General features: G+C 38.2%; 1 protein-coding gene across 3 annotated transcripts; it reads left to right on the forward strand.

Moving 5' to 3' along the window:
- Window positions 1–981: 981 nt before the first annotated feature.
- Window positions 982–20485, forward strand: LOC139970790 (peroxidasin homolog pxn-2-like). 3 transcript variants are annotated; one of them, XM_071976785.1, is made up of 14 exons: window positions 982–2432; window positions 3404–5666; window positions 8266–8342; window positions 10219–10292; window positions 10547–10739; window positions 11532–11728; window positions 12848–13009; window positions 13293–13538; window positions 14506–14891; window positions 16697–16977; window positions 17347–17517; window positions 17838–18004; window positions 18737–18857; window positions 19364–20485. In XM_071976785.1, the coding sequence occupies exons 3-14, from the start codon at window positions 8329–8331 to the stop codon at window positions 19488–19490; spliced, it is 2139 nt and encodes a 712-aa protein (XP_071832886.1). In that variant the 5' UTR covers window positions 982–2432; window positions 3404–5666; window positions 8266–8328; the 3' UTR covers window positions 19491–20485. The 3 variants fall into 3 exon arrangements, with proteins under 3 accessions (XP_071832886.1, XP_071832887.1, XP_071832888.1); XM_071976786.1 differs by having other exon boundaries at window positions 8286–8342; XM_071976787.1 differs by lacking the exons at window positions 982–2432; window positions 3404–5666; window positions 10219–10292 and having other exon boundaries at window positions 8292–8342.
- Window positions 20486–20772: the final 287 nt, after the last annotated feature.

The following is a 20772-nucleotide window of genomic DNA, read 5'->3' on the forward strand; positions in this document are numbered from 1 at the left end:
CAATGAACAGAGGAATACAGTAGAAAGTAAACAATGCAATACAAAACATATTTAATCATACGTATTCTAACTTCAAGACCACACTTACCGTCATAAACCCAACCCACGACCAGCTCTCCCCTCCCCAACCCATTCCAACCCACTGCTTACAATATCGATAGGTAAATGATGCAACATTAAGATCGATCACAAGAGATTAAGAGACTCATACAGCTTCGTGGTATGATCACCAGGTTTGAACAAAGAAAGGTGGCGAATAACTCTTTTGGCCAGCTTATGGGGGTAGAATGTTCTTGTGGAACAATACTTAAGATGAGGATAAACAAGAGTGAGGTAAATTGTAAGAAGAATACCTTTTGGTAAAAGGAATGTCTTAATCTGCCAATTACACCAATATTTTTGAAGATATATGACTGATGTGCTCGTGCCAAATAAGCTTACAGTAAATTATAACACCAAGAAATGTAACACTTTTGGCGGGGTCAAGCATATTACAATGAAACGTTTGTGTCTCGACACGGCGAGGGACGGAATTTTGACTTACTTTTTGATATTTTCTTTCAATGTTTAGAAAAGATATTTGGGAACGTTCTTTTTTAAATTTCATAAGCTTCAATTAGTAAGTTATGCTACAAACCAAAAGTGAATGTTTCTTATTGAATTAACATCTATATTCAAGTTTGTGGTTGATCAGTTTTGGCTCTTACCCAGTTATTAGGTACAATGATGACGTAATTGGTGTTTCGTTATTTATTCGCAGCAACTACCAGTGTAGTTACCACCAGCGAAGATACAAGTAGCACCTCGGTCACGACAAACATCCCCACTACACCGACTACACCAGACTGTCCATCTCACGCCGGAATTATCGTTATTCTTAGTATGTTAGCGGTGATTGAATTCATTATCATCATTGTCTTTATCAGAAAAAGAACACTCTTCAGAGAAAGTATGAAAAGAGAAGCCATTGGACCATCTCTGTAGCTTTCGACATCATCAGAGATCTTGAGTATAAGTCACCGCTCACATCGAATGTCTCTTCTCACGTTGCAATTAATATGATTGCAATAATTATTAGCCATTTTCTTGCCAAAATCTTAAGCAGTGTCACCATTAGTCTCCATTTGAACCATTTAATCTCACACACCACTGTTTGCACTGAATCACATGTGTTCCACTTCTATGTCGTTTGATTATCCATTACATTGTTGATGTAATGTAATGTTGTCACACTGGACCATTGTTAGGACTCCAGTATGTGTGCTATTTATAATACACCCTATACAAAATACATATAGCAAATAATTTTTTATGAACTAATAATTTAATAACACATTTACATGACGCCCTATGAGAATTTTAACTCTTTTCATAACACTTCGGTTCAGATTCTTCAAAATCGTGCAGCTAGATTATTCCTGGGGTGTGGGCTTCGGGATGTGCATGTTACATATATTTTTGCTGAATTAAAGGTGGCTAAATGTTCGTCAACGTGCATTTTATTTCAGGAATATTCTAATGTAAATATGTGTCTACGGCCTGGCTTCAGATTACCTTACTGATTCTACTATTCTACTGAGATATAGCCATTGATACAGAACTAGATCTAGATGCTCTAATAATGTTTTACTTGCTCCTGTTAGATCTGGGAATGGTAAAAGGTCCTTAAAATTTTCTGGAGGCAGGTCGTGGAACAGTCTTTCCCCAAATTTGAAATGCTTGCCAAATGTTAATATTTTTAAACGCAATATGAAAACTTACATATTTTGTTTAGATGTCTGATATTTGTTTGTCTATCTTTTTGCCGTCCTTTTTGTGCTTTTGGATGTTTACCGTTTTACTACTGCATAATATTGTATATTTATTTTGTATTGAAGGCTCCCTTGGAAGCAGTGCTTTTGCACTGAGCAAGACTACTCGCATTAAATATGACAATAAAAAAAGAAGGATAACAAAGGACCCTTTGTAAAAAAAAAAACAGAATAAATAGCGATGGCTCTTTGGATGCATGCCCAAAGTGACCTCAATGATGAAGAAAATAAATAAAAATCAGGTAGATAATAGTTCTCTATTAATATAGGAACTGTTCTTCTAGCTCACCCACGAGGTATTATGGGGGATGGAAGTATGTCACTTTTGCATATTTTAATGGAGCGATGTTATTTTTCATCAAATAACTGCATGATCATGAGAAACAACCCGTAACCCTCTCATACCTTAAACAACCTTCAAAACAACTGATGAAAAACATCTGTTACTGCTATGTGCATGACCATTGTTAAGTAGCCAAGCGATAGTACAATGTCAAGTATGCAGATAATGGTATCTATAAACTTTGTCATTTGTGTTTTCCGAAGCTAAGAATTTTCCCTTTTGTTATATATGTAATTATGTATTACCAGTATAAACGCGACAGGTTAATACAGGGTTGGGTTTGCTTTCTAGTCACTTCGCCCAACAACCATTTCGCCCAACTGCCATTTCGCCCAACCAGCCTGGTCATTTCGCCCAACCAGCCTGGTCATTTCGCCCAACCAGCATTGTCATTTCGCCCAACCATCATGGTCATTTCGCCCAACCGTGTTGGTCATTTCGCCCAACCTTATTTTTTACTAATATTCAGTCAGAATAATATTACTTTTTTCTATTCCACTAGTTCAATTTGATTTATTTTGGGTTAGGTTACTTCGTAATAGGTAAATAAAAAAGTGAGGTCCGCTCGATATCTCGATATCGATCGGAGTAGCTGAGCAGTTATTTCGGGTATATATGGGAGGATTACACTACTTTAGGCGAAGTTACGCATACAATGGAAGTTATATTATTATACAAACACAGGGGAATCGGTCTTCATAAAAACCTATCAAACGTAAACACTGATCCATTCTACTGACTAACAATTCCCGAACGTTTCCTTATTAAATTGAAAAAAATATTAAACCCGTCCGTAATATTGAATTACTATATTTAATCAATGTAACCACTTATGTAATCACATATGTTATCAATTTAACCACGACTTCAAGTTTCCTTAATACTCGGTTCGTATCCCGTAACGTTAACATTTCCCGAACGTTTACTATATCAAACCTATCAAACCTAACCCCTAAAACACTGATCCATCCTCAAGATTCCTTAATATTCGGTTCGTATCCTGTAACGTTAACAATTCCCGAACGTTTCCTTTTGAAATATCATATTTAATCAAGGTTGGGCGAAATGACCAGACTGGTTGGGCGAAATGACCAGGCTGGTTGGGCGAAATGACCAGGCTGGTTGGGCGAAATGACCAGGCTGGTTGGGCGAAATGACCAGGCTGGTTGGGCGAAATGGTAAGGTTGGGCGAAATGGCAGTTGGGCGAAATGGTTGTTGGGCGAAGTGTCCTGCTTCCGTTGGGCCCAGCTTTAGTTGCACAAAATCTAGCAACATGCTAGCACTAAAATCGAAGGAAAATGTACGGATTTGTCAATGAGGACATGAGTTATAATAGCCAATATATTTTCCATCGTACCGCTGAGGGTCGCATTTGTAGCTTCTGGTCGCTGAGGGCCTGGAAAAAAATAGAGAGGTCCCTTGAGTTGAACTTTATTGTGATGTTTGTGTGACCATATGAGAGCACTGGTAACAGTTTCACAGTACCTGTTGTGGCGAATCAGGGCTCATGTTAAGATATTTTAACACATTCTTGCTGTTGATCTATTTTATCAGTTTACAGAGTAGTTACTGTATCTTATACGAGCATCGGGAGGTGATGGACTGTATGGCGCCTCCGCTTCCATTTTGTGACTTCATGACTTCAATATGTCACTGTTTGATATTAGCTCTTTTGTATAAAGAGTGGTGCCCCATAGCGTAGGCTACTGCCCCGTGGACACCGTGTATGGTGTCGAAGGGAGCGCGGCTTAGGGTTGGGTGGGGGGGGGGTACGAGGGGGTGTTTAAACTGACAATAGTTCATCTCTGGTAAGAGAATGATCCGAAAACGGGCAACTTGGAGGTAGAAGTTGCACCTAGATTGTTTACGGCCGCGACTCCACTGTGAACCGCAGTTTTGGGTGAGTCTATTTGCCGGGAATAGTTTTTAATCAGCGTACACTCGTCATTAGTAACAGTAGCATATATCAGTTTGTTCAAAACAGCCAAATGTAGGGCCCTGCACGTGCCAGGTTACTCGCTTAATCCGACCCTGATTTGAGTGTGTAACTATGGAATAACGGCAATTTCCACTCTGGCACAGTAATGACACTGCATTTATTGATCACTGACCCCCACCCCACCCCACCCCACCGTCCCACCCACCCCACCCACCCCAACCACCCCTATAAAAACAGAAGGAGAGAATTAAGTAATGTTACAGCAGGCCTTCATTTATTTTGCATACTAGAATGTAAACACGTCTCGTTTGCTATGAAAATTGCACCTTTTGTTATGATTACTTCACTCGCAGGGACAAATGTTTCATCGATGTTTCTAGATTTTCAAATATAAAACCATTCTGGATTCGTGCCCCATCTTGGTCAACATTCCGTTATTTAAATTCATTTTATTACATTTCCGTTGTGTTACCAACAGTTTTCGATAATATCTGATAGGCTTGTTATGTCGGTATATGGACAATATTCATCATATATCAGGGGCATAACTGTGCCGGTGCGGCCTCACAAGGCCCAGGCCACAGGGGGGGGGGGGGCAGTGACAAGTATAAACCCATCTGCATAAGCATAATATTAATATTAACGGTGCAGTCAGTAAACCAAACGGGCACTGATCTATCTAGATATCCAGATGTGCACGTTCTTTATTCTGCTGTCTGGCAAAATGCGATCAGTACAGTAACGTCACGTAGGACTACTGTCTAAGGTCCCTTGGAAATTTTTAATCATTATATGGGCCCTTCAATCGAATATCTAACATTCTAGGTAGGAAACTCTACCCACCCTAGAAGTGTAACGTTCTCCACAGACCACGGCCGTACATGAGACTAGACGTATTGTGTGTGTGCCTACCCCTGGCAACATCCAACACCTGTGAATACATATTTTATTCATATACAGGCTATTTTGCTGTATCATTAAGTACATGTATGTGTGTATTGAGGATCAAATCAGAAGAAGGGACAATAGCAGTACTTTGACTTGTACCATTGTGTAGTTTTCTTCTATTGTGCAGTTATTTTCAATATGCTTCTCATGGTTTTTATTTGATTATACTCCGTAATTAAAATTTTCTGTTTAATGATTATCGAAGCACTAGAAACATATCTATTACATATTTGCTTACTTACACTAGATGCACTCCACGTACTCACATTTGAAATGAAAGGAAAATGTGACGTGAAAGTAAATAAGAAGGAAGATAATAGTTTAAACCAAACCAGGTGTCTTTCTCTTTTCAAGTCTATCCACAAATTACACAGGACAAAACCCATGTTTTTTTTGAGAGTCACATGAGAACTAAAATTGAAATCAATGTAACCGACATAAAACGGTGTGGAAATCAAAGGTGGGTCGATGACGTCACCGTTGTTTCTGTCACCATTTCGAAGGTTAACTGTGTAGACATGACAAACAGACAGACGGACATATTTAAAATCATCTGATTTATCTCGACATTGATCACACAACGAACAAGAAGACTTTGGAGCTGCAGTGTCATCATATTTCGTTGTAAGTATACTTTTCGTTTGGCTCTTACCTCTTGTAGCGTATGTTTGAAATACTTTATTTTGTCTTTTTTTCCCCTTCTCGTTTAATTTTTCTTCTGTCATTTTTCATTTTTATTGAAATTTGATCTCTCTTAAATTACCTGTCGTACTTCAATGAAGCTTTCTGTTTTTTTTGTTCTTTTCATATAAACTGACGTCGCTAGCTTTAACAACAACATTTCTGCTTCTTAGTGTTTTATATATGTTGCTTTCCTACTGCACTTAATGCTCGGTTATTTCTGTATTATCAAAAGATGATAAGAAAAATTGAATTAAGAACTGAGTTTCATCAAAACTCAATTACTACAACACTTATTATTTTACGTAGTTATTCTAAGAAGTGGGATATTTGCGCGTCAGTTTGTAACATTCATTATAGGTTGGAAGTTGGATCAATTCTGTTCTGCTTCAAATTTGATACATTAGGCTACTTTAACAAGTGGGGTAAATAATTGTTTAAATTGATTTTATCAGTCGCAAAATACAAATATTTCATTTTTTTAATCCTCCGAATAAAAACAACATCAGTTTGTCTTGCAAATCGATTTGGTCAGTCTATTTTTCTTTATTTAGTCGTTATTTAGATCAATTGTACACCGTAGCTTTATCTTGATTTATGTCCGGAACGATGAAATTATACTGACTTTTTTGACAAATGTACAGATTGTAGACATAAATAATCAATATTGGAGAATGCTGGTCATCTATGATATATTCAATATAATTTGGTTAAAACCGAACTTTTGATTGGCTTTCGTCAAAATCCAGCTTGAAACCCAATTCAGCAGTGGCGTAGTAAGGTACTTTTGAGTGGGGGCGCTGAAGACTGATGGCCGGCCTGGGGGAGGGGTCTAAGGGGAGGGGGTGTCCCCCTCCTCTTTGGATTTTTTTTGCATTTCCAGGTAGCCTCAGATGCAATTTGGTGCAATATAGCACACTTCAACACCCACTCCATTTTGTAAACTTAATTTTGTATTTTCACCAGGCCTTAGATGCAATTTGGTGCTCCAAATGAGATTTTTTTTCTCATTTGGAAATGAAAAAGGGGTTTTCTGACTTGCGAAGCGGAATGATACTTCCGCCCCTCCACATGTTTCACTGGGGGCTGGCGCCCCCAGCCCCCCGGTTCCTACGCCCTTGCAATTCAGAACATTGAAAGCAAAAGCTAAGAAGTCCTTCTTTTGACGCATGACAGAAATACAGAGGCAGCACCATTTTGTACTGGGGCGGTTGAGCTGGAATGTTATGTCGTCGAGCGGGAAGGTTTAGTAAAATAGGAAAGTGGCATGTTCCGTTTGAGAAATTTCAGCCCCCCCTCCCCCCTAACATAAGTATATGTGGTTGTGCCATTTTCCAGAGGATGGGTTGAGCTATTGTGAAAGGAGCTAAGACAACATGAGTTTATTTCCTCGCCTCCTAGCAACATCAGATTTGAGGCAACATGAAATCTGACCAAAAAAGAACAAAAGACAACCTCAATGTTACTGGAACTTTGGGACGTAACAATAAGCCCAGCTTGCAGAACACGACCACAGAAATTACATATAAAACTGAATCGAAACTTAAGAAAGTGCGTTTAATAAACGTGTCAAACGTCGGTGTTTAGTTGTTTACAAACATTGATGTTGTATTCTCATTTTGCAACAAAGGCTTGCGGACAACACCTGCTACGATATTTCAACCTTGGGTGTTTGTCGTAAACACAATGTTTGTTAAATGTTATCACGAAATATTTCGATTTTACAGTTTCTCTAAATTTGGATCTCAAACATGCAAGGACACAGCGACACTCAGTAAAAACATCTGTTTGGTTTGGGCTTAACCAATACTTTTCTCTGGTAACTGACAGTGTTAAGTGTTCATTGTTGATCTCTTTAACGCCTAACGATCGATTAGGTGTGAATGCTTGAAACACAATAGTTGTACGAATAACACCCAATAGGCTGGCCTTGTCAAAATTGTTGAATTTAATTGGTATCGACTTCCGAACTGTTATTTTGGGTATATAAGACCGACAGTGTTTTATCTGTCTTGTTCAACATGTTCATTTTCCTTGCAAAATTTGTTCATTTTCGTTACTTCATGATATGGATACCAACATTGACTTATGCTTATGCTATGCTTTAAGCAAATCCAAGTAATGTTAAGTAAATTATAAACTTAGTAAAAGAATGTTCTTTTGGTCAAATTTCTCTGTAAAATGCATCCTCTCGATATTGATACTAGTAGATCTATAGATAGCTGCATCCAGTGTGTATATATATAATTCTATAAACTAATTAATATTGATATTTTTTTTGACAAAATTATTTTGAAAAGTTATGAAAAAAATATTCGGTGTTATTTTATGTAGCAAAAAACATGTAGAAACTGTGAAAAAACTAATGTTAACAACATCGTGAGCAAACTGCACTCTCGATTGTCTTGGCAACCAAATGCTCGAAAACATTCGCTCTTATTTGATATAAAGGTTATAAAAAAAGGTTTTTACAATAGACAATTAAAATAATCAGCACCACAAGAAGCTAAAAGACAAGTTTGGCTATCTTTTATATAATCAGGTTAACTTTATTTCAACGAGGTCGTACACATCTGGACCAAGGGGAAGACACGATCGCAGTACGATGGCTGCTACAAGGTACGTTCTTTGGGTAAATTTCACTGTCATTCCGAATAAAAGTAAAACACAAATATGACAGTTAGAAAGGAAGACATTATGCCAGTTACTGATTGAGGACGTCGTATTTTAAAATGAATGAAATCATTTAGGCAAATGATACCTTTACTTTAGAACCAGACACATGTACACTATTGCAAACCACGATCAAATTTCATCGCGGTTTGGTTGGGATAAATTGATCTCATTTTTTCGGTATCGAATGCATGTGCAGATTGAATTCAAACTCTCACAAACTTGTATCGTATATACAAGCTATATATACAAACTGTTGTGGAAAATTCGAACCCAAACACTAAAGGTAGTTGTTATTTTTCCTTCGACCGAATAAAAAGAAATGGCTAATAAAGGGTTGTCTATTTTCTTGTAAATTTATGTGAAACAATACAGAGTAAATTAGTAACGAAGCAAGTTTCATAGTTTCAAGTTTCGATGTCACAGCGACGTCAGAGAATGAACCTGTGGCGTTTTCACAATGAAGTCTTTTCCCCTTTTCCCAAGGCAAATCTCCAAATGAAAAGCATAGAGGTATTGATACGTAGAAATATTTATAGTATATATTTTTTATTCTAAGCTATCTCTCTGTAAGTTGTGATGGATGTTTTACCAAATGCATGTACAGTTTTCGGATTTGCGGACGTTCCATCAAATATGCTAAAAAAACACACACATTAACAATGACGTGTTCCGATTTTGCAAACAAATATTTGCATATGTATTCGTCAAATTAATTCTCCTGTTCCGAGCTTTACTTGATGTGAGATAAAATTACAATGAAAAACGTGGATTCTTCTTCAAGTTGAAAACATTTTTTAGGCCAGATCGATAGAAGTTTCTTAACATGTCTTATGCCACCATGAGATTGCATGCGATGACAAAAGTCTGCGGATACAAACATTTTGCAATCTTTTGTGTATTGATGTCGGATTACATTTCTTTTCCAGTCATTAATGTTTCATGACTATTAAGATAACACCATGCTGAATAACATCCATCCATCCATCCATCCATCCATCCATCCATCCATCCATCCATCCATCCATCCATCCATCCATCCATCCATCCATCCATCCATCCATCCATCCATCCATCCATCCATCCATCCATCCATCCATCCATCCATCCATCCATCCATCCATCCATCCATCCATCCATCCATCCATCCATCCATCCATCCATCCATCCATCCATCCATCCATCCATCCATCCATCCATCCATCCATCCATCCATCCATCCATCCATCCATCCATCCATCCATCCATCCATCCATCCATCCATCCATCCATCCATCCATCCATCCATCCATCCATCCATCCATCCATCCATCCATCCATCCATCCATCCATCCATCCATCCATCCATCCATCCATCCATCCATCCATCCATCCATCCATCCATCCATCCATCCATCCATCCATCCATCCATCCATCCATCCATCCATCCATCCATCCATCCATCCATCCATCCATCCATCCATCCATCCATCCATCCATCCATCCATCCATCCATCCATCCATCCATCCATCCATCCATCCATCCATCCATCCATCCATCCATCCATCCATCCATCCATCCATCCATCCATCCATCCATCCATCCATCCATCCATCCATCCATCCATCCATCCATCCATCCATCCATCCATCCATCCATCCATCCATCCATCCATCCATCCATCCATCCATCCATCCATCCATCCATCCATCCATCCATCCATCCATCCATCCATCCATCCATCCATCCATCCATCCATCCATCCATCCATCCATCCATCCATCCATCCATCCATCCATCCATCCATCAGTCATTCAATCATTCAATCATTCATTTTGCAGGTGTGTCCTTCTTGCAGCTCTGCTGGTTGCAGGATTAAGCTTCATTTTCGCGTACGAAGACGATAATGATCAAGGTAAAATGAAACAGTAAAAATATGCTACATTAGTCCTAAAGGTTAATCAGGGGAAAGGGGGAGGTTCCAGACCGTCTGTAAGGCAGACGAAATCAACACAGCCACTCCCCTCAAAATCAGTCGGGGAAAAGTTGGAATATGCCACCCTCCCCTATCCCACCTTTGAAATCCCGTGCACGTCACTAATCAAGCTTACTTCAAAGCAAACTTGTTCGGTTCTAAAGCCTTTCTTGTTTCTCCTTGTTCGAATGCAGAACTTGGAAGTCAAATGTTCAGTAGAAGCTCTCAACAAGTTTTAGCAAGATTTTCGAGTGATGAGATGCGTCATGTTCGCAATCGCAGAGGAACAGCTGAAGAAACTAGTCAGGCGTTTCTTGACGCCGTCTTGTCAATTGAAAGAGCTCAGAGAAAGTTGGCTGACCCTGACATAGATGAAGACGAAAGGGAGTAAGTTCGACCGTAGTATGTTTTATACATATCGTAAAAGTGTCTGGATTAGATATTACTATGAAAATAGCAATTCTCTACATATTTTACTTAACCGACGTTCTTTTACTTACTTTTACACATACTCTACATATTATATCAACTAATGATATTCTTGACAACTGTCTAAGTCCCTGGTATTCAAAGTGAGATCTTCAAAAAGCACAATTAATCAAAATGAAAAGGTGGTGGGGAGTTAAATCCTCCCCGCTGACACATTCACCAGGCCCACATCAACCCCACTGGGGCCTCGCCAAGATGATTACGGTGAACAATAGGGTCATCAAAGCAAACCAGTTTAAATACCAGGGCTCTCAATGTTCAGACGTCCATCGAGCTCTCGAATAGGGTTTGAAAATATACAAGACGTCTTGGTTGAGAGGTGAATGCGAGTGTAGTTAGGTTTTGTTCAAATACAAGTTCTCGTTTCATTTAGGCAGACAATGGAAATGGTAATTCCACGCAAAAGTCCTTACTTTGAATGACAAGAGAAGAACAGAGAGAGAGAGAGAGGGATAGAAACGTAGTGTAATTTATGGGTTTCGAGACTGATTTTGTCTACTACTCCCTGAATGCTTATTCATAGTCACTACTTGTTGATTCATATTACCCAGATTTACTGCTTTCTTCTTACCAATTGTACGCTCTCCATCTGTGGTGTGCACATGGGCGTTTTGGGGTGGCTGTAGTTGTAACTGGAAAGGCTTTCACCAGTGGGTACTACCTATTAAAGTTTCTTTGTTATATTTTTAGTGACTTGGAAAAAAAACTTCGTCGAAGGCTTTCCAACTTTTGTGAATGGGTAGGATACGACGCAGCACCGGAAGTTGAAGATTGTAAAGAAAACAAATATCGATCCTTTGATGGTGTGTGTAACAACATTGACAATCCAAACTGGGGCAAAGCTGGCTATCCTTATCTGAGATTGTTGCCATCAGCCTATAAAGATGGTAAATGACTCAATATTTTGAAGGATATCATTCTATTTTGATATTACCAATTCTTCAACGATACGGTTCCACTCATTTGTAAGACGTTTTATATGACTAAATTAATCCAGTTTCCATGTCAATTAATCGTACAAATGTCCAATCATCATGCAAAACATTTAGTACCGTAATATTCAATGCGGTGTAATAGACTAAAAATCTTCCGGTTTCACCTCCGCAAGAATTAATATACGCCTTAAAAATCACCTTCAATCCTCCCGATTGATTGACCATAAGTATTTAGTCCATTCTCTTCAATAATCAAGAAAAAAGAAAAAGATGATGATGACTGAACACATGCCAATACATTCTCTTCAGTAGGTCCATTTAGGGCTATGTAAACTTTTCAAGCGAAAGAAACATGCATCGCAGTCGAAGGATTTACAGAAAGGATTTCAACTCATAACCCTCAGAAGTTTACATTAAGAGTTGTAAAGGCGGCTAGATACATATTTGCCACGGTACTTCAGTACATATGGCGACATCGCAGGATAATATAGAGAAGGAACATTAACAAATAATGAATTTTATGTCAAACAACAACGTAAAGAGTTATCTTTTTTTCGTTTTGAAATCTAATAAAAAAGAGAAACAAAGATTAACGAAAAAAAAGTTTGAAAAGTGAAGAGGACCACGGACAGTACTCGGTATGTTGGCCAACTGCATAATAAGAACGAGGTTTGCACGTGTAGTTGTAATAACGTGCGAATCCGTCGGGTGGCCTACCATAACCGTCAGCCGGTCATACCTATAAACAGTTGACCGGGACCAAAGACAACAACTTCACAGCCAGATGAAATGTGTTTTGATCTCGTGTTCAGGTTAGACATAATCCGGCGGTATACCATGTTCTCACGATAAGAAATATATTGCAACGTAACATGGTGATAATAAAAAACGTTACCTTGACACATACGTGATGACAACTGCAATAACACAACGCTTGACCCCTTAACAAATGTGCCGTATTATATCATACCCTGTAGTAACCCGACATGTCGTTTTTTATGATTGGGTGTGAGTACAAACGTCATGAATAATTGGCTGTACACTAATTAACTTATCGAAAACCCCTTGCAGGTATCGCAAGACCCAGATGGTACAAATCAACCGCGAGAGAGGTTTCCAAGGCCTTCGTTGGTAACGAAGAAGGTACATTTTCAACACATGGGGCTTCAGAACTTGTTATGCATTTTGGACAATTCCTGGACCATGATATTAATCTTACACCTGCTCTGAGAGGTATTTGCTCATTTTATTTTGTTTCTATACCGGGTATGCCTCCAAAGTTGATCTTTGGAGACGTCTCTTTTAAGTGCTGGACTATATCCGTAAGAATGTCCGTCCATATGAACTTACGTTCTTTTAGCAATGTGTTTGGTTATAACATCAACTGATATCAGCGAAATACCGTATGTGGCATCCATATCTTTGAACATAATCGAGTGAGTGTGTGTATGCATAAATGTATTAAAGTGTATTTCAAGGAAAACATATCGAAATCACATCTATTTTCTATTTTCAGTTAACTGCACTTGCACCGACGATGATGAGAACAACAGTTGCTTTTCAATCCCTTGTGATGATGAAGATGATGAAGTTTGTGGAACAGCTGGATGTATTCCATTTCGACGTTCGCGTCCAACTATTCCAGGAGACTGTGCTCCAGGTTCACGAACCCACGAGAACACGATCACGTCATTTGTTGATGCTTCTAACGTGTATGGTAGCTTTCCAGAAGATGCAGAGGCACTGCTGGACAAGGAAGAAGGTATATATGTACTATCTGCTGTTGCAGGAAATTTGTCATACCAGTCTTTAAATATGGCATTTTTACTTAAAGAATTTACAAGTGGGGGTGGGATGGGATGAGGGCGGGGGATGGGAACCTATGAATGGGAACTCCACCCCGTGATAATAGTTAACGATAAATAGGGGAACGTTCATTGAACCAAGGGACTTACAATATTATATAAACCAAAATTAGTACAAAAAATATGAAAGTAGGTAATTCACCAATGTTGTCTAAAACAGTCCTAACGAAACGAACTTTTTCTGTTTCCATCTGCAGTATACTCTATGAGATTAGGAAAGTTCATTCTTCTGTTCTTGCGATTAAACAATCTCTGAACTGACGTTGCTTCGTGTAAATGTACAAATGTTGTTGAACTCCTTCCTCATATAGAGGTGGTGTGTCAGTATATTTGGCAGAGCCCTATAAACGGCTCTATCTAGGTTTCCATGGATAGAGAATTTGTGAGCAATATGACGATGTTATGTGATGTTGATGGTATAAGAGTTTCAGATTTTCCACGAGCTCAACGAACCTTGGTTCAAAATATGAAACAATGAAAAACTAAGATTAGACAAAGCGGTAGGTGGGAATTGCTCCTCAGTGAGCGGGGGAAGGGGTGGGGCAATGGGCAGGGCGTGAAGATCTTCAGTTAGTGTATAAGATACAGCCCTGCGTTTAAGGGTATAACGAAAACAGCAATTTGTATGGAAATTATACCAAGCAAATGTAATGAAGTGGATCGGTCACATTCGAATCTATACTAGAGCTTGTAATACTACTGAGATGGAAAACGTTGCCATGCTATTCATTTCATGCATGAAAGTACATTATGCAAGGATAATGTCACATATTTCACAACAACGATCAAATTATGAAACAAGAAGTTAGTTAGTTGTAACTATAATTTATATTTGTTTTTTTTTTTAAATTAAATTTCTGTCAGGCCAAGGTAAAATGCAAGTTGAAGTACAAGTAATTGATGAAGTCCATATTCACTTACTACCTCCTGATAAAGAGAATCAAGCATGTTTAGAAATCGGAGATAAGAACCATTGTGGGAGGGGTGGGGACGTCAGAGCCGCAGAGCAGCCAGGACTAACAAGCCTACATACCTTATTTGTGCGGGAGCATAATCGCATTGCTGGCTTACTTTATAGCGACCATTCGGACTGGGACGATGATCGCTTATACCAAGAAGCAAGGCAAATTCTTGTTGCCGTAATGCAGAAAATAACCTACGATGAATTCCTTCCACTGGTGTTGGGGAAAGAAATCATGGACAAATATAAGTTGGGATCATGGAACGGATACGATGGATACAATAAAACGGTATTTATACTATACCTTCAATATATTTTCGAGCTTGGTTACAGTAACTCAATAACAACACCGAATATAGTTTCACGATGACGACATAAAGACGTTAAAACCGCTTATCTATAGTTGCACATTTAGGCTAACTTTCACTTTTGGCATGATTAAGACAATGACTATAAGTATCTATTAACATTGTCTTTCATAATTTCAACAACCTTTTTGGTGACCAGGATATAAACAGCGAAGTATAACTTTACATGCAAAACGTTTGTTCAAAATGATGACGAACTTGGCGACATATGCAGGCATCAAGTATGAACAAGATAAGATAAAGAATTAATTCTGAGATTGTAGATTTTTGTGCAAAACATTTTCTCGTTTTAGAGTATTATATCTCGTGCTCAATATGTATATTTTTTGATGTGGTATTGTCAGGGACGGGATTTGAGTTGTGAAAGTGGGGGGGGGGGGGCAAACCTGCCAGCAAGACTATCTAAGCGGAGCGCCACCATCGGTTGGCGCGGAGCGTACAAGAAATTTTTTGGCTTTACAAACCCTCCAGATGGCCGGAAATGGCACTTCCCGAGTGCTCTAAGCTGCATGTACCCTTCCTTGAAATATGGATCTCATGTCTGCAATTTGTATCTAGATAGTTAATTATTGTTTAAAAATTTGAAGAGGATTGATAGTAGAATTATGGTCAAATGGTGATGTACAACTTTTGTTATACGTCACTATCTAAGCGGAGCGCCATCATCGGTTGGCAAGGAGCGTCGAAATTTTCGATGAAAGGTACCCTTAGATCGGTAAAATTAACACCCATATAGGCTTTAAATTGCATCTAAACAATTAATGAACATGTGTAAATTTAGGGAGGGCGGATAGAAGAACTTATATGGTGATGTACAACTGAAGCTTATACGTCACTGTTTAGGCGGTGCACCACCATCAGTTGGCACGGCGCGTCGAAATTTAAGCAAAAAGGAAATCCTAGATCAGCAAAAATGACACCTCTGGTAACAATAAACTGCATCTAGACAGTTCTTTCCCCCTAAAATTATTAGTATATTGTACACTTGTACCGATCAAGAATATGTTCAGCACCCACTTCGAAATTCTCCCCGCGGTCCCCACTTCTTGGAGCACTTGGCAAATATTGGGGCTGAACATACCTTTACCCCCCCCCCCCACTTTTTTTCATGGGGGATAAGCCCCTCAAGTCCACCGGTTCCGTCGCCACTGAAGTCGAGGAGGGGTGATTTCGAGCAGTAAAGAAATTACATCGGCATACGCCATTGCATATTGTTGAATGACACGGGGGGGGGGGGGTTGTCATGTGTCAGTGTATAATTATTGATATACCCAATATGCAAATCTGGCTTTCGTAAATCGTTTCTCTGGATTTAGTTATTCAACGCATTCAGTAGAGCAGCAACGTTGAAAATCAATTCCTGAAGCTAGCACTGTAGCACATGCCGCGGATTCATCACATGCAGAATTGAATCGCTTGTGTGTTAGCTCCAGGATTCGTAACCTGTGCTGCGAACCATGTGCTAGCTCCAGCTCCAGTTATTCTGCATGCTACATGTTACGATCTTAAACACAAATTCGACTTAGATTCGAAACAAATAGGCCTATTTGATAGAGCTGTTGTGGGGGGATAACTTCGATTAGGGTTGTGCACATTTGTCTGCAAAAACGACAAAACTAAGATTTGGGAAAAAGTGGGGGGGCAAATGCCCCCTCTTGCCCCCCCCGTAATCCCGCCCATGGGTATTGTTGTTTATCTAAAACTGTTCGGTAAATTTTATCTCCAGGTTAATCCTACCATTACAAACGAGTTTGCGGCAGCATTCATGCGTTTCGGTCACAGCATGATACCTGACACCTTAACACGTGTAACATCTCTTTATGACCACGACGAATTTCCATCCATTGAAATGCGTAGTTCATTCTTCAACGCCGCTCACATGTACGAGACAGAATATGGATCGGTTTCTTCGCTACTGCTTGGAATGATATGCTCTAAGCTACTGCCAGTAGACAGACACTTTAGCAAATCTGTATCAACTCATCTCTTTGAGAATCCTCTAACTGGGTATGCGTCTTTACGAATATATTTTGAAAGGTTTCAAGTGGGAGTTCTGAGTGAGTGAGGTAACGATCTTACTCATACGAGATCCATGGATTCAAAGTGTTGTATAATGTTTTTCGTTTCAATACTGTGTGAGATATATTTTCATGGTCTTTGTTTATTCGTATCCCTATGTTCGAAGCATAACTGATGGTAAGAAGAGGTTACCATACATAAATAATAAAACCAACTAGGCATCTTAACCAGAAATACATTACTTTGTATCTTACTTAAAATTAGAAAAAGGAAAACGGAAACAGATGAAAGTAAAATTACAAGCATACTTTTCCCATTCTGGTTACGTTCGTTCGTTCTGTTTTCCTTCAATTGAAGAAAAGGAGGCATAGACCTGATTGCCCTTAATATCCAACGTAGTCGTGACCACGGGTTGCCAGCTTATCCTGCTTATAGGAGACATTGTAACTTAACTGTGCCGGACAGTTGGGATGACCTTGATGACATCATGGACTCTGATACTCAAGAAGCCCTCAAAAGGGTTTATAAGTAAGTAAAACATGGTTACATGAAGCTTTATACTGTTTGTCACATCCAACGCTTGATTCGAAAATACCTCAACTATGTCAAAAATGTGGATAACAATAAACGTATACAATACTGACTAAAAACTTGGCAATTAAAGGGAAGGCAACCGTATTTCACTTTGATATTAGCAATTGTGCCATCCAACATATCAATACGCTTTTCCCGATATTTGTCTCTATCTTTAAGGTAATTAACTTTTTGTTGCTAAATAAGTCAAGTTCAAATCGGCATTTTAACATCATCATATCATTTACCATAAACGTGGATTATCTTTATTTCAGGGACGTCGACAAAATCGATATATTTGTGGGAATGCACGCGGAAAAACCCGCACCAGGCGCTCTTGTCGGTATCACTACAGCTTGCGTTCTTGGAGAGCAATTCAAGAACCTGAAATATGGTGACCGTTTCTGGTATGAGAATACTGAAAGAGATGGATGGACACAAGGTATAACCCTTTCATGTTAAAGATGGTGCAAAATTGCAGTTTTAAAGGAGAGACAAATCAAACATCACCTTTATGATATATGTGTGGCACTATCACGTCACTGATTAACAAAATGATAGCTCTCAGACATGAATTTTAAAATATAGGATATCACCGGATTGGAATAAGATTTTTCTTATCTGCTTGGTGAGGGTAGTTCATGACATTTATTTCTCTCACAAAGAATTCTAATTTGTAGGTGCAATAACTGGTATGAATGGAAATAAAAACTATTATTTGCAGATTGCATGGATAAATAATCGTCCATTCTTGTCTTAATTATTGGAATATAAAGCTCTGTTAGTATCATGTTACAACTTCATTCAATTTGAACGAAAGAATACAGCATAGGCCAACATCATATGACTTCACAACGGTAGTAGATACGCCAGAGTTTACCTACCAAAAGTGAATTAACTTCAATTACAGATACGGAAGTTATAAGCTTACGCATATGTATAAGCCATAACATAGCATCGAATGGAGACAAAAGTACTTTAGTTTATCTTTACCATGTGATCTTAAAGTTAGTTAATACTCGTGTATTATTGGAATTTTTTGAGTAGCCAGCAAACGTGATGGTCCTTAGAACAGAATAAAATACCTTACTGCATCAATAGATATTGCGTTGCAAAATAAGTTTATGGTTTAAATATAACTTTATTCTGTTTACATGACTGCTTTTATTTTTAGACCAAGTTGAAGCAATCCAGAAGATGACTTTGGCGCGTCTCATTTGCGAAAACATTCGTTTGGATTCCATTCAACCAGCGGTCTTTAAACTACCAGACGAGAAACAGGCCGACGACGGACGGTAAGTTACTTTTCAAAATCATGTCTCTATGTTAAAATTGTTTCGAATAATAATTGATTAAAATAAAGCAAATTCTGACTGAAACTGAACTAGCTTACATATAGGAGATATATGAAACCGGCAAACATTTATAGATTAAAAGTTTGGAAAAGCAGCGAATTTGTTTACAGATATAGCGATCGCTGTCTAAACCTAAATTAAAATAATTACTTGTATATTTTATGCACCCTTTGAGTTATTCGGCATATCATTTGTGTACCCATAAATAATTCATTTGATATTGTTGTTTGATAAGTAATGTCAATAATAAAATAATGAATGTTACTGCGAAATATGTCCCGAATGTCCTCTTTCTGTGACCCTTGGCAGACCCATACACAATGAGTTAAGGACATGGTGTTCCTTATTTCAAATATGAATGCAGTGTGCGTGTGTGCGTGTTTGTGTGGGTGTCCGTGTGTGAATAGTGACCCTAACTTGATACAAGAGCTTTCACTTATCAACAGATATTTCTACGAACTGATTCTGGAAGCAGGATACCCGGAAAAGACAGACTTCAATAATCATCGCGTCTCCTGTAGCGACAAGGACGAGATTCCGGACATCTCATTGGACGCCTGGGCTGATATATGAATGATTTGAATCTCGTTATACATTGTTTTCTCTCTCTCCTATCGTAAATTATGTTAAGTATGTAAGTTTCTGGACAATCTTTAGTTATTATGCTTAGTAAAGTGCGTTGCGCTACGTTAAACTAAATAATAGTACTATATATGGCAACACTTTTTGGATATCTTCAAAATAGGTGTTTTTAATAGCAGATAATTTAACTTAAAAGTTAAAAGTAAAATTAAATTAAAAATGTACTGAAAGCGGAAATCTCAGCAAAAGTCACATCTGAATTTAATGTATTTTATAACAATGTGTCATCAACCGTGTCATCATACAGCCAAGTATCTTGTATTTGCAGTGGTATTTGAATAATAGCTAAAAAAGTTACTTAATGTAAACAAGTTATACAAAGGATGCTGATATTAGCAAATATAATATCTCTGATTGCGGTGAAATATCATTCATGTATGCATCTCTATGACAGGACTTTGATGTGAAGCAACTAATTTCTGAATATTTAAACACTAAGAAGAAATGAAACAAAACTGTAGGAATCAAACAGGCTAACAGCATTGAAAATAATGTAACAATATCATGGCAGTTCATATTATAAGTTTGTTAATATATCCTTATAAATTCTAGTTTCTTTGAGACTTCTGTTACATCGCAGCACTCAGCCAAATACGCCTGCTATTTCTACTTTAGATCTCTACAGTGAGGCTATTTTAATGTTCTGCTCCACAATTTATCAATCATTGAACAGGCACTCAATTAACTTAAATGTGAGTATTGTACCAGGATAGTCCTCTTGATCAAACACGTGTATAAACCCGGAAGCTTAATATATATGTTATTCTTCATTTACGTGTAAGAAACATACTTATTAATGTAAAGCAATATAAATATCTCCATTGATATGGTTTCCGAGAGAAAGCATTCTATTCAGACATGCTTAAAAAGTAACTTGAAATAAACATCTGATAAATGCATTCCAACAATAAAGTAAAGTAATTTGAGTAGCTTTTGTTGCTGTATTTGTTGAGTATTTTTGTTTATATGTTAACAACCAGTCTTAAAAAGAAAAGTAAGACAGAAAAAACATCTAGTAAACCCCGACAGCTATATTAGTGTTCAAGCAAATATACGAAAATGATAACATCGAGGGTGAAAATCGTGTTCACATCCTGTTATGGCAAAATGGTACATATTGTCTATATAACAATGGATCAAGTTGTCGTTTCATGCTGGTTGTCCTACATGTTAACAACAACCAAACCCTTCATTTTTGTCAATGAATTTTATC

This window comes from Apostichopus japonicus, chromosome 8 (genome assembly GCF_037975245.1).
Source record: "Apostichopus japonicus isolate 1M-3 chromosome 8, ASM3797524v1, whole genome shotgun sequence".
Classification (NCBI taxonomy): Eukaryota; Metazoa; Echinodermata; class Holothuroidea; order Aspidochirotida; family Stichopodidae; genus Apostichopus; species Apostichopus japonicus.

What these genes read in the sequence shown, in the direction of transcription:
- LOC139970790 (XM_071976785.1), top strand. An exon ending in CGAAGACGATAATGATCAAG is followed by an intron (nt 10,293 to 10,546) that starts GTAAAATGAAAC and finishes GTTCGAATGCAG; the next exon opens with AACTTGGAAGTCAAATGTTC. An exon ending in GCCATCAGCCTATAAAGATG is followed by an intron (nt 11,729 to 12,847) that starts GTAAATGACTCA and finishes AACCCCTTGCAG; the next exon opens with GTATCGCAAGACCCAGATGG.